Below are 17,131 nucleotides of genomic sequence, written 5' to 3' on the forward strand. Positions count from 1 at the left end.
CTTAGTATTACTTTCTTAGCTACAAGATAGATATCTCTCTGGCATCCTACAGTACATCATTTATGAAGCAGCATAAGACATTTTTGGACTCACTTGTTGTGATATGCTTGAACAGGAAAGTGGCGCGGCAGTCCTTGTGGACAAATTTTGTCATCAAAGAGAAAGATGACAGATTTACAATTCTGAGTTGAATGACCGTTCAAAATATATTTTCCCAGTTTGAGCTGTTTATTCTCGACTTCCCAGCTGCAACGCTTGCAGTTAGGCACTGTCACCAATTCCTTACAAACCACTCATTGTTGAATTTGCTATCTCCAAATTGTTGTGTAATGTTTATGTCCAATGAGCACCGATATGTTGTATCTATATTTCTCTTCATTATTTCACAATGAAGATTGTGAAAGTAAGATGTTGACATGATCAGTTCAATCAAAGATACTGTATCGACTAACCAGCACATTGGCTGAAATGTTGGATGTCTACCCTTTCTAAGGACTTAAGCTTGGCTATTGCGTAAGGACCCCATGAGTGACAGAACACTGAGTCAATCACGGCACAATACTCCTTCCTATCTTCTGCCATCCAGCCCCACCACCACAGAAAGAGACCATGGCTGCATTCCAAACACAAGACATACCCTATCCCCCAGCCCTCAAATTTAGTGGGCAGTTCTGATGAGGTATCATGACGTCTGACGAGTATACACTTGCAGGGCAAAGGGCGAGGGAGGCGGGAATGATTTTTAAATGGACCGCCTCTGCCCGGAAATTCATCAGCTGTTCATCCCGCAATGATTGTGTTTTCAGCCACCTGTAGCTTGTGGGTGCTTTATATGATTGCATGTCTACTTATATTAACTACATAATTATTAATATACACCTACTGTATGATAGCTTGCAAATTAATTTGCTAACTAACATTAGCCTGCTTAGCTACTTCTGAAGGAGGAAAATGTTTTATTTCTACAATTTCCAAAAGCTAACCAAACAAAAACTTGTGTTTGTGCATTAGTAGCACAATTTCTAACTTAATTACATTATTTTTTACTTACACTTGTATGTTGACTCCATATTGACGTTGAGGTTAAGTTCAGGCTTAAGTTTAGGTTAAGTTTACAAATTGAATTATGGGACATTTCAGGCTCCGAAGTGAACATAATTGTACACTTGCAAACTCCATTAAAAAACGAGGGCTGAGGGGCTTGCGTTGCAAACTTCCCTTGCTTGGCTAATCATTTGGACCAAAGACAAACAAAGCAGCGGGGATTCCCCCAAGAGCCGAGGGCTGTCTACTTTGAGTTTGAACCACAGCCCATGTTTGTATGCAGCTTTATTAACTCAATATATATATTTTTACATTGTTTCAAACTGACATGTGACACGTATTAATGCCAAACTAACATGCAAAACAGGCAAGCCCTGCCAAAAAAATATTTATACATTTGTTGCTAAAAATGTTGGTCTCAGAGCCCCACCTGCCCTGAATGACGGGTCGCCACTGCTTAACACACACTTCTTCTGCTCCGCAGACATAAACAAAAAGAAGACCACTTCTTGTGACTCTCACCGACTCCACACTTTCTTCCAACACATTCCAGATTTTCCTGGAGACTTTGAACAGATTTCCCAAGTAGCATTCATCCAAAACCCTGACTAGGACCAAAAACGAGTCTAGTGGTTCCCTATTTTCCAACATAGCTTTACTTTTCTTGTTTACCTTTTTCTTCGCCACTGTAACCCACTCATTCTCACTTTCTGTACTATTAGCTTCACTCGACTCACTAGTAGTGTCAAACAAAACCCCAGTTTCCTCCATCTTCCGACAGTAATTCTCCCATTTCATTGAACAACAAAAGGTTGCTAACCCTCTTTTAGGATTTGACAAATTAGGTAAATATTACCATACCAATAAAGTTTGATTGGTTGATTACGGGCCCAGTGATGTAAGCATGGTGTATACAATTCTCCATCCGACCAAATTTGGGGCACCCAGCTCAATGCCGGGAGGCGGCCTGGTTCAAAACGGAGGCAATCAACGCTTACCGGTTTAACCCGGGGCGCAGGCCAGGGGCATTAATAGAATTCCCGTAAAGCAAAATCGTCCCACGGCTGAATGTAATTGGGGACGTCTGCCATAGGATATATAATCATTAATACCTGAACACGCTCCTTTCAGAGACGCAGGAGAAACAAGCCAGCTCAGGGTGAGATAAGCAAACAATACAAACAACTTGAAACAATCAAAGTGTACACGTGTAATTGGTCCAATAAAGAAACAACAAAGGACATAGCAAATGGCGTAAATTATGTTAATCTATGGTAACTGGCGATTGTACTATTGAAATGAAAAACCAATATAACGCTGTCTTGCGATTCAATCACATATGGTATAGTCATCTATGTGAATATGGGAAGACCTGCGCATGAAAACTTTGCTAAATTCAGTGCTTAATTGGTAGGTGCCGGAACAAAAAGTGAGCGCGAGAAGGGGGTGACCTGGGGAATTCTGAGGTACCGGAACGCATGAAGGAATATCACTTTTATAATAAATCATTGTATGCATATCATCGCATTGCAGCCTGGTCTCAGACTATACGTAGTAAAAGTACATCCGGAACACTCAGTTTAGAATGATTCAGTATGGTTACTTAAGACAAAAACGTAAGCATGGTGGTTGGTCATGGTGGGTGTATAAGGCAAATTTCTAGCAACCCAAAGGTGACGAGTTTGAAACAACATTGACACTTTAGCTAATAACAATTTTTCAACTACTGTCTACTTTTTAGCTACTTTGCAACTACTTAGCATGTTAGCTAACACATCCCTTAGCTCCTAAACGTAACCCCTAGGCTAAGCTAACGTTATCAAGCTATATGACGTTAGCTGCCTACCTCCTACCTAGAATTGTAACATTTGATTACTTTTGCAAATTTGTAACATAATATGAATTTTAATTTGTAATGTTTCATACAAAATGGGTGATGGATGTTCTCAAATTAATACATACCGTATGAAATGTGACTTATCATACTAAATGTAGTGTTATGGATTTAACTATAGAATAATACAAAATGTTCTGAGAACAGATTGTGTACGTGTATAGTGGCATAGAGTAGAACTACACACACGGGGAAACTTATTTTGTAGCCTAGGGTCTGGGAAAAATGTGGCCTTTTATATAAATACATTGAATGCAATTCTGCATAATTTTACATGACTGACTTTGGCAGAATCTTTAATAGTGCACAAATGATCACAATGACAGGCTACTTTGACACTGACAAACTGACTGAGCTCAATAAAAAACACCTTGTCTTGAATCCATCAATAGCCTTGGCCTAGGTGTGTGGAGACACATATATTGTAGGCTACAATATGAGGATGAAGTTAGTCTAGAGATGGTGTTTTGGCACAACATGTCGGACATCCCCGGCGAGAGTACTGCGCATCATTCGGCAAGTCAGTGACACTGAAAATAGTTACCAGTATCACTGATTCACCCAATGATGGGCAGTACTCTCACCGGAGATGTCTGACATGTTCCTGCCAAAAGACCATCTCTCTCGTTTTTACATTGTACAACAATATTTGGAAGCTGATCAAATATATTTTGGTAGCCAACCTGTCTTTTCCTGTGATTGTATTTGAAATATTGGGAATGGCCTGTATGGAAGAATTGCCAATGAGGCAACTCAAATTCACTTTGATATATTTTTATTATAATATTCACATTGCGAAAAGTGAAGATAAAAAATGAAATTCTGGGAGAGGTACTGAATCTGGCTAAAAAGGTTCCCAACGATAGTCTAAAACAGGAAGGTGCCAGCCGGCTAAAATTAAGCACTGTTAATTAGATTGTCTCCCGTGCAGAATTAACTAAACTGAAACTGTATTACGTGACATAATCACAGGTAGATTGACACCCAGAGAAAATAAAACCCAACGATAACTAAAATGGGCTTCATGCTGTGGTGATTGCGTAACGGAAGGACGGCACCATCACACAGTACATGTGGTTTGAGCTGGCGTGAGATTTTAGTTCTGTCTTGCCGAGTTGACTGCTAATCTGCTGTGCTTTGTGTTCCTGGTTGATGCTTTGCAAACAAGGATCTGTTCTTTGCAAGTATCAATAAATGTTAGGTGTATTTGTCCAGGTGACCATCTGTAACATCTTACTTGTTACTACTACAACTGAACCAGCTACTACCACACCTGTACCCAGCATCATGCTCCTTGTCAGACTGACTGCGTTCACCTGTGAGTATACTGACTGACTTGTAACAAAATATGTATTTGAGGGCGTTTAAAATATACATTCCAGTATTTTCCAGAAATTTCTATATCAGTTTGTATTGAAAGTAATTGAAGTCCAATATCAACAGTATGACCCAGGTCTAATATACAGCATCCTGTATTATCTGAGGACTAGGTGATTTCCCATATGTCTATACGCAGTACCATACTATATACTGTACATTATTTATATACTTACTGTATATGCTGTACACTACTCTTCTGTAAAGAATTGCGATGAGACTGACCAAGGTTAGAAAAGCTGAACTAGCTGTGTGATGTGTTTCAGTGCTGGCTGCAGTTTGCTGTACACTACCAGCTGCAGGTACGTTGGTGATTGTGTGTGAGCGCATCATTTTATTTTTACCAGGCAGTTATGCAACCCGTCACAGTGCTCTCGATGGTGCAACTGTAGAACCTTTTGAGGATCTGAGGACCCATGCCAAGTATTTTTAGTCTGACTGTCTTGGTGTGCTTGGACCATGTTACTTTGTTGGTGATGTGGATGCTAAGGAACTTGAAGATCTCAACCTGCTCCACTACAGCCCCGTCGATGAGAATGGGGGCGTGCTCGGTCCTCCTTTTCCTGTAGTCCACAATCATCTCCTTTGTCTTGATCACGTTGAGGGAGAGGTTGTTGTCCTTGCACCACACGGTCAGGTCTCTGACCTCCCTATAGGCTGTCTCGTCGTTGTTGGTGATCAGGCCTACCACTGTTGTCATCAGCTAACTTAATGATGGCGTTGGAGTCGTGCCTGGCTGTGCAGTCATGAGTAAACAGGGAGTACAGGAGGGGACTGAGCACGCACCCCTGAGGGCCCACGTGTTGACGATCAGTGTGGCGGATGTTTTGTAAGCTTCCCTTACCACCTGGGTTGGCCTGTCAGGAAGAGCAGGATCCAGTTGCAGAGGGAGGTGTTTAGTCCCAGGGTCCTTAGCTTAGTGATGAGCTTTGATGGCACTCTGGTGTTGAATGCTTAGCTGTAGTCAATGAATAGCATTCTCACATAGGTGTTCAGGTGGAAAAGGGCAGTGTGGAGTGCAATCGAGATTGCATCATCTATGGACCTGTTGGCGCGGTATGCTTTTTGGGGTGGGTCTTGGGTTTCTGGGATAAGGGTGTTCAGCCTTTCAAAGCACTTCATGGCTACAGATGTGAGTGCTATGGGTCGATAGTCATTTAGGCAGGTTAACTTGGTGTTCTTGGGCACTATGGTGGTCTACTTGAAACATGTTGGTATTACAGATTCAGTCAGGGACATGTTGAAAATGTGAGTGAAGACATTTGCCAGTTGGTCAGCGCATGCTCGGAGTACTCGTCCTGGTAATCCGTCTGGCCCTGCGGCCTTGTGAGTTGAGGTCTTACTTGCATCGGCTGCGGAGAGTGTGATCACAGTCATCCGGAACAGCTGATGCTCTCATGCATGTTTCAGTGTTACGTTCCTCGACGCGAGCATAGAAGTAATTTAGCTCAACTGGTAGGCTTGTCACTGGGCAGTTCTTGGCTGTGCTTCCCTTTGTAGTCTGTAATCGTTTGTAAGCCCTGCTATATCCGACGGGCGTCGGAGCCGGTGTAGTACGATTTGATCTTAGTTTTGTATGGACAAAACTGTGATGTTTCGTCGGAGGGCATATCCGACAATCTCGCAGGTGAAGAAGCTGGGTGTGGTGGTCCCGAATTGGTGGTACACGTGGTTTGCGTTTGAGGCCGGTTGAACATATTGCCAAATTCTCTAAAACAGCATTGGCGGCTGCTTATGGTAGAAAAATGAACATGAAATTCTGTGGCGACAGCTATGGTAGACATTCATGCCAATTGCACGCTCCCTCAACTTGAGACATCTGTGGTATTGTCTTGTGACAAAACTGCACATTTTATTGTTCCCAGTATAATGTGTACCTGTGTAATGAGCATGCTGTTTAATCAGCTTCTTGATTTGACGCATCTGTCAAGTGGCTGGATTATCTTGGCAAAGGAGAAATGCTTACCAAAAGGGATGCAAACAAATTTGTAAAACATTTAAGAGAAATAAGTTGTTTTGCATATGGAACACGTCTGGGATTTATTTCTGCTCATGAAACATGGGACCAACACATTTGTTGCGTTTTATTTTTTGTTCAGTGTATATGTGATTGTTTCTCACTCAGCGACGAGAGTGGTCACCTGTGACAATGGAGAAAACGTCCAGTTCCTGATCTGTGGTAAGAACACACACATTCTATCCTGATGGTCTCTCCATAGTGCTGTCTGTTTCTTTACATTGTTTTTCTTGCCCTGCTAGATTCTGGAGTGATCTTCATTGAGAGAGCTCTGTATGGAAGGACTGACGGAACCACCTGCAGAGAAGGACGACCTGCCAACCAGCTGACCAACACACAGTGTTCACAGACGGGCACCCTGGAGGTCCTCTCACAGAGGTACTCAGTCAGTGTTTATTTGATAAAGACCGGCTGGGATTCAGAGGCACGTTGTTGAAAAGCACATTGCAGTATCAATGTGCCTTTTTAAAGCCAATTTTCCTGATGTTCACAGTAAACACTGCAAATGTTTGCTTTAAATGTCAAGCGCTGCATGCTTGTTGACACCGCGTTTGATTAAATCCCAGCCATAACTCATCTTACCTCCTGATATCCCCCAGGTGCAATGGGAAACAGGTGTGTGAAGTGAACACTGAAGTCTTCCGTACTTCTGACCCCTGTGTTGGAATCTACAAATACCTGGATACCACCTACACCTGCAGCCCAGCAAGTCAGTCTGTTTCTATGTATATTAATACAAAATACTACACTAGGCTAATGTCAGCTATGAAAATGTATGCATTTTATTTATGTCTGCCCAGCAGTGGCCAGTGGTGTGTAATTCCTGTTTGTTTGTCTTGGCAGCACGCAGCATAACGTGTGAAGGCTCTGATGTTCAACTAGAATGTGGTAAGGCTCTGATGTTCAACTAGAATGTGGTAAGGCTCTGATGTTCAACTAGAATGTGGTAAGGCTCTGATGCTCTATTAGAATGTGGTAAGGCTCTGATGCTCTATTAGAATGTGGTAAGGCTCTGATGCTCTATTAGAATGTGGTAAGGCTCTGATGCTCTATTAGAATGTGGTAAGGCTCTGATGTTCAACTAGAATGTGGTAAGGCTCTGATGTTCAACTAGAATGTGGTAAGGCTCTGATGTTCAACTAGAATGTGGTAAGGCTCTGATGTTCAACTAGAATGTGGTAAGGCTCTGATGTTCAACTAGAATGTGGTAAGGCTCTGATGCTCTATTAGAATGTGGTAAGGCTCTGATGCTCTATTAGAATGTGGTAAGGCTCTGATGCTCTATTAGAATGTGGTAAGGCTCTGATGCTCTATTAGAATGTGGTAAGGCTCTGATGCTCTATTAGAATGTGGTAAGGCTCTGATGCTCTATTAGAATGTGGTAAGGCTCTGATGCTCTATTAGAATGTGGTAAGGCTCTGATGTTCAACTAGAATGTGGTAAGGCTCTGATGTTCAACTAGAATGTGGTAAGGCTCTGATGTTCAACTAGAATGTGGTAAGGCTCTGATGTTCAACTAGAATGTGGTAAGGCTCTGATGTTCAACTAGAATGTGGTAAGGCTCTGATGCTCTACTAGAATGTGGTAAGGCTCTAATGTTCTAGAATGTGGTAAGCGTGTCAACACTCTCCTATACAATATATTCTACTCTCATATGATGATTTTATATATATATATATATACACACACTGCTCAAAAAAATAAAGGGATCACTTAAACATCACAATGTAACTCCAAGTCAATCACACTTCTGTGAAATCAAACTGTCCACTTAGGAAGCAACACTGATTGACAAATGTCACATGCTGTTGGAATAGACAACAGGTGGAAATTATTGCCAATTAGCAAGACACCCCCAATAAAGGAGTGTTCTGCAGGTGGTGACCACTTCTCAGAAAACTATGCTTCCTGGCTGATGTTTTGATCACTTTTGAATGCTGGCGGTGCTTTCACTCTAGTGGTAGCATGAGACTGAGTCTACAACCCACACAAGTGGCTCAGGTAGTGCAGCTCATCCAGGATGGGACATCAATGCGAGCTGTGGCAAGAAGGTTTGCTGTGTCTGTCAGCGTAGTGTCCAGAGCATGGAGGCGCTACCAGGAGACAGGCCAGTACATCAGGAGACATGGAGGCCGTAGGAGGGCAACAACCCAGCAGCAGGACCGCTACCTCCGCCTTTGTGCAAGGAGGAGCAGGAGGAACACTGCCAGAGCCCTGCAAAATGACCTCCAGCAGGCCACAAATGTGCATGTGTCTGCTCAAATGGTCAGAAACAGACTCCATGAGGGTGGTATGAGGGCCCGACGTCCACAGGTGGGGTCTGTGCTTACAGCCCAACACCGTGCAGGACGTTTGGCATTTGCCAGAGAACACCAAGATTGGCAAATTCGCCACAGATGACAGCAGGTTCACACTGAGCACGTGACAGAATCTGGAGACGCCGTAGAGAACGTTCTGCTGCCTGCAACATCCTCCAGCATGACCGGTTTGGCGGTGGGTCAGTCATGGTGTGGGGTGGCATTTCTTTGGGGGGCTGCACAGCCCTCCATGTGCTTGCCAGAGGTAGCCTGACTGCCATTAGGTACCGAGATGAGATCCTCAGACCCCTTGTGAGACCATATGCTGGTGTGGTTGGCCCTGGGTTCCTCCTAATGCAAGACAATGCTAGACCTCATGTGGCGGGGATGTGTCAGCAGTGCCTGCAAGAGGAAGGCATTGATGCTATGGACTGGCCCGCCCGTTCCCCAGACCTGAATCCAATTGAGCACATCTGGGACATCATGTCTCGCTCCATCCACAAACGCCACGTTGCACCACAGACTGTCCAGGAGTTGGCGGATGCTTTAGTCCAGGTCTGGGAGGAGATCCCTCAGGAGACCATCCGCCACCTCATCGGGAGCATGCCCAGGCGTTGTAGGGAGGTCAAACAGGCACGTGGAGGCCACACACACTACTGAGCCTCATTTTGACTTGTTTTAAGGACATTACATCAAAGTTGGATCAGCCTGTAGTGTGGTTTTCCACTTTTGAGTGTGATTCCAAATCCAGACCTCCATGGGTTGATAAATGTGATTTCCATTCATGATTTTTGTGATTTTGTTGTTAGTTGAATGTGCTATGTAAAGAAAAAGGAATTTAATAAGAATATTTCATTCATTCAGATCTAGGATGTGTTATTTTAGTGTTCCCTTTATTTTTTTGAGCAGTGTATATTATATAATAGCAAAGTAGAGCAGTATTATATATAGTTTATATTATCATCACTAGAACACACCAAAGACATCCAGTCTTACCTCTCCTCCTCATCTCCCTCAGATGAAGGAACGATCCAGATCTACAGTGCCAACTATGGCCGCCGTGACCAGCTAGTGTGTTCCTTTAAACGGCCCGCTAACCAACTAGCCAACACCAACTGCCTCAGCCAATCCATAACCACCAGTAAGGTGGCAGAGAGGTATTGTACCTGCAGTATGTACTATTACAAATGCATGACTGTAGTGTTAACCTGGACTGTAGAAACATGACTGTAGTGTTAACCTGGACTGTAGAAACATGACTGTAGTGTTAACCTGTTCCTGTCGTTGACACAGGTGTAATGGGAAGAGCCAGTGTGACGTCCCGGCGTCCAACTCTCTGTATGGAGATCCATGTGTTGGAACCTACAAGTACCTGGAAGTGGCGTACACCTGTGGCTAAATGTTAGGGACGCATGCATACGGTAATACACACACACACACACACACACACACGACTGGGAAGTAGAACACTGGGGCTGACCGTTTTTGTCTTGCAGGAGATCTTCTCTGAGGAACAAAGACCAGAGAGACTACTTGGATATCTTCCTCTTCATTGGGGGGATTTGTATTTCTTTCCCGTCTTCTCTCCTCTGAAGTCTCGAGTGTAAAATCTATGTAAATTTAAAATTGGTAAATCCCATTGATTGTGTATTTCATGAGGCATAACTTGTGTAATAAAATCATAATGAGGCCCCTCTTGTGCTGCAGCAATGCACGGTCAGGAGGAAGCCTGGAGAAATTAAACATTAACCCCAAAAATAAACTATTCTTCAAATAACACTGACATAATACTTTGCATTTTGTGTACTAAAGTATTTCTTCAAAACAATGTTGATTTTCTGAACTGAGGTGGTTGGTCTGATTTTCACTAAGAACTGTGGGGGTTGGTCTGAATTAAACTAAGCAGCATAAAGACAAGACTTGGTCTTTTGTTCAATATTATGAAGCATGTCCTTACACACTAAATACTTTATTTGAATCCACAAATGATATTACACCAAGAAGGATTAAAACATTTGAAGGTCTTGGATACATGGTTTGTTTGGGGCAAACAAAACACGAGTACCAGTCTTCATATTTTAATAACCTAAAACGCAATATACACTGCAGTTACTTAGTTTTGGCTTAAATCAACTCGAAAGTAAGGCAAGACTTAAATGGCTGTCTAGTAATGGTCAACAAGCAACTTGACAGAGCTTGAAGAATTGAATGTGCAAGTTTTGTACAGTCCAGGTGTGCTGTTAGACCCAGAAAGGTTCACAGCTGTAATCACTGACAAAGGTGATTCTAACATGTATTGACTCAGGGGTTTGAATACTTATCTAAATGAGATTTCTATATTGCATTTTCAATACATTTGCAAAAAATTTAAATGTGTAGATGGGTGAGAATTATTTCGTCATCCATTTTGAATTCAGGCTGTAACACAAAGTGGAGTAAGTCGAGGTGTATGAATGCTTTCTGAAGGCACTCTACACACAGACCTGAGTTATTGGAGTATCTGTCACTACCTCACTGTCTAACCCAGCAGCATGAACAGAAGAGAAAGAAAATGTTCAACTCTTTCCAGTTGTCCATTAAGAATTTACCAGGACCTGGCGTCCAAAGAAGATGCTAGTCTACACATACAAAAAAGCAGTGGGGTGCTCATATTTACAGTAGTCAAAAATCAATGATAAACTGGGTGGTTCGAGCCCTGAAAGCTGATTGGCTGACAGCCATGGTATATCAGACCGTATGACAACATTTATTTTACTGCTATAACTATGTTGGTAATTAGTTTATAATAGCAGTAAGGCACCTCGGGAGTTTGTGATATATGGCCAATATACCACGGCTAAGGGCTGTGTTCAGGCACTGTGTCGCACATAAGAACAGCCCTTAGCCGTGGTATATTGGCCATATACTACACCTCCTCAGGCCTTATTGCTCAAATCTACAGTACCATTCAAAAGGTTGGACATCTACTCAAGGGTATTTATTTGTACTATTTTCAACATTGTAGAATAATTGTGAAGATATCAAAACTATGAAATAACACAGAATCATGTAGTAACCAAAAAAGTTTTACATTAAATATATTTTAGATTCTTCAAAAGTAGCCTTCCTTTGCCTTGACAGGGTTGCACACTTGGGATTCTCTCAACCGGTTTCATCTGGAATGCTTTTCCAACAGTCTTCCCTCCACAAAACCTGGGGTATACCAAAAAAGCCAAAACACAGGGATATTGGAGGGTAAATTATTATTCAATGTAAACAGGCAAACATTTCATGCATCTCCTTCAACTCACAAAAGGAAACGGTATACCAAGAACATTAGAGATGGTGATAAATCAATATTTTGTAACAGAGGACAATTACTGTGAAAGTGGGTGTTCATCTGAATCAGTGAAAGCTCTTCCCCTAAATCTCTTCTGATATCACCTGATTTATGTGAGGAGAATATTAACTTAACTGACTTGACTAGTTAAATAAAGGTTCAAAAATAAAAAATGAGAGAGAGGGATTAGACGGAGATGTCATGAACGAGACCCGTAAGTATCGGAGCCAACTGTTTCCATTGTTTCGGTCGGCTCCATTCATTGGGAGTTCAATTTGGCTTCCAATGCCGATATACTTCCTGGATAATCTTCAATTTGATGACTTCACTGTCTAATCCTTCTTAATCTCATTCTAGCTGTGTAACCAGAAAGTTTGGGGACAACCCAAAGGCAAAAATACAATCTGTTTTCCATTTGAATCATTGATTGATTTATGTAACTTAAATCAGGCAAAATGTGACTGATCCATGTTCAAATTGTATTGTAAAAAAACATTAAGAAATGAAGTCTTAATAGATTTCCCATCCACTGTGTCATTGTCTTGTGTCTGATCAGGGTCTTCCAGTAAATGTCCTTAATGGAGGTGATTTTGACAGCAAATTGAAATCATTGATAAGGAAAAGGGGATCATAAATTGCAACCGATGAAAGCTACATTGCTCAGGAGAAGAGAATATTAACGTAATCATTTGCTCATTCTCCATTAGTCGTAATGTGACTGGTAATACAAAAAGTTAATAACATTTCAATGTAGCTTCCACACACACATACATTACTCCGACTAAAACTCACCCAGGTAAGTATATCATCTAAGTTTAGAGTTGATCATGAGGTTGATGCCAGAGGATTTATTTTGGTGAGTTCAAGAGTAAGAATACTTACTAAGTCACAAAATCTGAACCCAAATTCAATATCGTATCGCATCCAAAACTATTTACAGTAATATGTTAATCAAATATTCATTGATATTGCTAACCCTGAAACATTTATCAATAAAATCTATTTCTAAAGCACTTTTTACGTCAGCTGATGTCACAAAGTGCTATGCCACAAGCAGAACAGTTGAAACTGGAGCAGCAGCACGACCATGTGGACAGCCAGGAGTCATCAGGCCAGGTAGTCCTGAGGCATGCTTCTAGGGCTCAGGTCCTCTTGAGAGAGGAGTGAAAGAGAGACTAAGAAATTAATGACTGAAAGTAGCCTATACCATTTTATACATGGGTATAAAGGACCAAGGACCCCCACTCAGGCAAACCGGCAAACCAGGGATCCCCATCATACTGTATATTTTGACCTCCCCACAGTTCATTGGAACAGGAAGTATACACTTGAACAGCCATATAGCTAGAAGGGTAAAGTAGAAATGTTGCTTTTGTGAAGCACATTTTCTGCAATTCTACACATTTTCTCATTGAGGAGAGAAAATGTTGCAGTTTTAAAGATAATATCCTGCAATTCTATGCATTCTGCCATGGCTAATGCTGTGTTCCTCTGCTCAAGCATAACACAATCAAGAAGCATGTGCCCTGAATGCCTGTTTTTTGTATTTCTGATTCGCCCTGACCGTGGAGCTTTCATTGGATTGTTCCTTCTCAAAGATGGTATTATTCAAAATATATTAAGTTCAATATTGTTTCTGAATTCTTTCTATCTGGTTTTGGTCGTTTAAGTTGACAAACTGTTTTTCCATCCGGAAAATGACCATTTAAAAATGTCCCACCTACGAATTTGACAGAATAACCACAACAACAAAAAAAGGCTCCCCTTGTAATTAGCCCCAATGACTCATTTCTTCCAAACTAAAAGGATAGTTTGAGATTTTGGCAATGAGGCTATTTATTAACTTCCCCAGAGTTGGATGAACAGGAACAGCTAGCATGCTAATTGTTCCTGTAGACTTCCAGTTATAACACTAGTTGACTCGTAAAATTACCTCGAAATCAAATAGGTTAAATTAAATTTGTCACATACACATTTAGCAGATGTTATTGTAGATGTAGCGAAATGCTTGTGTTTCTAGCTCCAACAGTGCAGTCAAATCTAACAAGTAATATCTAACAATACCCACAATATAAAGTAAGGAATGGAATGGAAGGAATGGAATTAAGAATATAGAAATATTTGGACGAGCAATGTCAGAGCGGCATAGATTAAGATACAGTAGAATAGGATACAATACAGTATACACGCACACACACGAGATGAGTAATGCAAAACGTCAAACAATATTAAAGTGGCTAATATTCCAATTATTAAAAGTGGCCAGTGATGTCAAGTATATGTACAGTGCCTTGCGAAAGTATTCGGCCCCCTTGAACTTTGCGACCTTTTGCCACATTTCAGGCTTCAAACATAAAGATATAAAACTGTATTTTTTTGTGAAGAATCAACAACAAGTGGGACACAATCATGAAGTGGAACGACATTTATTGGATATTTCAAACTTTTTTAACAAATCAAAAACTGAAAAATTGGGCGTGCAAAATTATTCAGCCCCTTTACTTTCAGTGCAGCAAACTCTCTCCAGAAGTTCAGTGAGGATCTCTGAATGATCCAATGTTGACCTACATGACTAATGATGATAAATACAATCCACCTGTGTGTAATCAAGTCTCCGTATAAATGCACCTGCACTGTGATAGTCTCAGAGGTCCGTTAAAAGCGCAGAGAGCATCATGAAGAACAAGGAACACACCAGGCAGGTCCGAGATACGGTTGTGAAGAAGTTTAAAGCCGGATTTGGATACAAAAAGATTTCCCAAGCTTTAAACATCCCAAGGAGCACTGTGCAAGCGATACTATTGAAATGGAAGGAGTATCAGACCACTGCAAATCTACCAAGACCTGGCCGTCCCTCTAAACTTTCAGCTCATACAAGGAGAAGACTGATCAGAGATGCAGCCAAGAGGCCCATGATCACTCTGGATGAACTGCAGAGATCTACAGCTGAGGTGGGAGACTCTGTCCATAGGACAACAATCAGTCGTATATTGCACAAATCTGGCCTTTATGGAAGAGTGGCAAGAAGAAAGCCATTTCTTAAAGATATCCATAAAAAGTGTCGTTTAAAGTTTGCCACAAGCCACCTGGGAGACACACCAAACATGTGGAAGAAGGTGCTCTGGTCAGATGAAACCAAAATTGAACTTTTTGGCAACAATGCAAAACGTTATGTTTGGCGTAAAAGCAACACAGCTGAACACACCATCCCCACTGTCAAACATGGTGGTGGCAGCATCATGGTTTGGGCCTGCTTTTCTTCAGCAGGGACAGGGAAGATGGTTAAAATTGATGGGAAGATGGATGGAGCCAAATACAGGACCATTCTGAAAGAAAACCTGATGGAGTCTGCAAAAGACCTGAGACTGGGACGGAGATTTGTCTTCCAACAAGACAATGATCCAAAACATAAAGCAAAATCTACAATGGAATGGTTCAAAAATAAACATATCCAGGTGTTAGAATGGCCAAGTCAAAGTCCAGACCTGAATCCAATCGAGAATCTGTGGAAAGAACTGAAAACTGCTGTTCACAAATGCTCTCCATCCAACCTCACTGAGCTCGAGCTGTTTTGCAAGGAGGAATGGGAAAAAAATTCAGTCTCTCGATGTGCAAAACTGATAGAGACATACCCCAAGCAACTTACAGCTGTAATCGCAGCAAAAGGTGGCGCTACAAAGTATTAACTTAAGGGGGCTGAATAATCTTGCACGCCCAATTTTTCAGTTTTTGATTTGTTAAAAAAGTTTGAAATATCCAATAAATGTCGTTCCACCACATGATTGTGTCCCACTTGTTGTTGATTCTTCACAAAAAAATACAGTTTTATATCATTATGTTTGAAGCCTGAAATGTGGCAAAAGGTCGCAAAGTTCAAGGGGGCCGAATACTTTCGCAAGGCACTGTATATAGGGCAGCAGCCTCTAATGTGCTAGTGATGGCTATTTAACAGTCTGATGGCCTTGAGACGGGTGGTTGTTGTCCTTGATGATTGTTTTGTTCTTCCTGTGACATCGGGTGCTGTAGGTGGCCTGGAGGGCAGGTAGTTTGACCCCGGTGATGCATTGGGCAGACCTCACCACCCTGACTCCAATGACTCCAATTTTGTTAGACTTCTTCTTCGCTTGTGCTGTACAGTTTATGATCATTGCAATAAATAATACTAAGTCCACCTTTTTAACATGTAGCATTTTACTATCCCTTGGTTGATGAGAAGCCTTCACTGGTCTTGGTGGCTCTACTACCATTGCTTATTCCCCGCCACTCGTTCCTTCCAATTTTCTCAACACCTCCAGATTGGAGACTGGACACCCCTTGCCACCTCATTCTACAAGAATTCATGCACATGTTCACCTCCACATTTGCAGCCTTTCCCTTCATCTGGTATACGATATTCTTCCCTTCTGCACACACTTGACAGATATTTTACATTCATGACACTGAAGAGGCTTGTGCACAAAAGCTCTTACAGGGTATCTCATGAATCCTAACTTTATATGAGAAGGGAGAGACTCTTCATCAAAGAACAGTAGCTTGGATGAAGTGAACTTCTTTTCTCCGTCCACCATACAGGTCAATCGGCGTGCACCAACAACTCCATTGATGTCTTCCGTTATATCTTCTGCCTTTATTTCTTGCTCCACCCAATAAATAACCCCCTTGATAGTCTCCCTGCTACGAAAATCCATGCAGGAAACATTCCGATTATATCTTTTTGAGTCTTAACACCAGTGGCGATTTTAGCATGTAAATCTCAGTGAAGCAAAAATGATTATTTCTTAAAGTGGGTGCATGCCAGTAAAGGTGAGGCACATGGGCTACTAACAGCTTACTACACAACATACACTTAGTATTACTTTCTTAGCTACAAGATAGATATCTCTCTGGCATCCTACAGTACATAATTTATGAAGCAGCATAAGACATTTTTGGACTCACTTGTTGTGATATGCTTGAACAGGAAAGTGGCGCGGCAGTCCTTGTGGACAAATTTTGTCATCAAAGAGAAAGATGACAGATTTACAATTCTGAGTTGAATGACCGTTCAAAATATATTTTCCCAGTTTGAGCTGTTTATTCTCGACTTCCCAGCTGCAACGCTTGCAGTTAGGCACTGTCACCAATTCCTTACAAACCACTCATTGTTGAATTTGCTATCTCCAAATTGTTGTGTAATGTTTATG

The 17,131-nt window shown here is 41.6% G+C and overlaps 1 protein-coding gene across 1 annotated transcript; it reads left to right on the top strand.

Annotated features, from left to right (window-relative positions):
* The first annotated feature begins 2,092 nt into the window (after nucleotides 1–2,092).
* LOC139421663 (L-rhamnose-binding lectin CSL2-like) lies at nucleotides 2,093–10,546 on the top strand. Its single transcript, XM_071172754.1, has 10 exons — nucleotides 2,093–2,203; nucleotides 4,154–4,256; nucleotides 4,582–4,617; nucleotides 6,441–6,494; nucleotides 6,575–6,710; nucleotides 6,932–7,041; nucleotides 7,176–7,220; nucleotides 9,648–9,786; nucleotides 9,923–10,050; nucleotides 10,126–10,546. The coding sequence occupies exons 2-9, from the start codon at nucleotides 4,226–4,228 to the stop codon at nucleotides 10,026–10,028; spliced, it is 657 nt and encodes a 218-aa protein (XP_071028855.1). The 5' UTR covers nucleotides 2,093–2,203; nucleotides 4,154–4,225; the 3' UTR covers nucleotides 10,029–10,050; nucleotides 10,126–10,546.
* Nucleotides 10,547–17,131: the final 6,585 nt, after the last annotated feature.

This window comes from Oncorhynchus clarkii, chromosome 2 (genome assembly GCF_045791955.1).
Source record: "Oncorhynchus clarkii lewisi isolate Uvic-CL-2024 chromosome 2, UVic_Ocla_1.0, whole genome shotgun sequence".
NCBI lineage: Eukaryota > Metazoa > Chordata > Actinopteri > Salmoniformes > Salmonidae > Oncorhynchus > Oncorhynchus clarkii.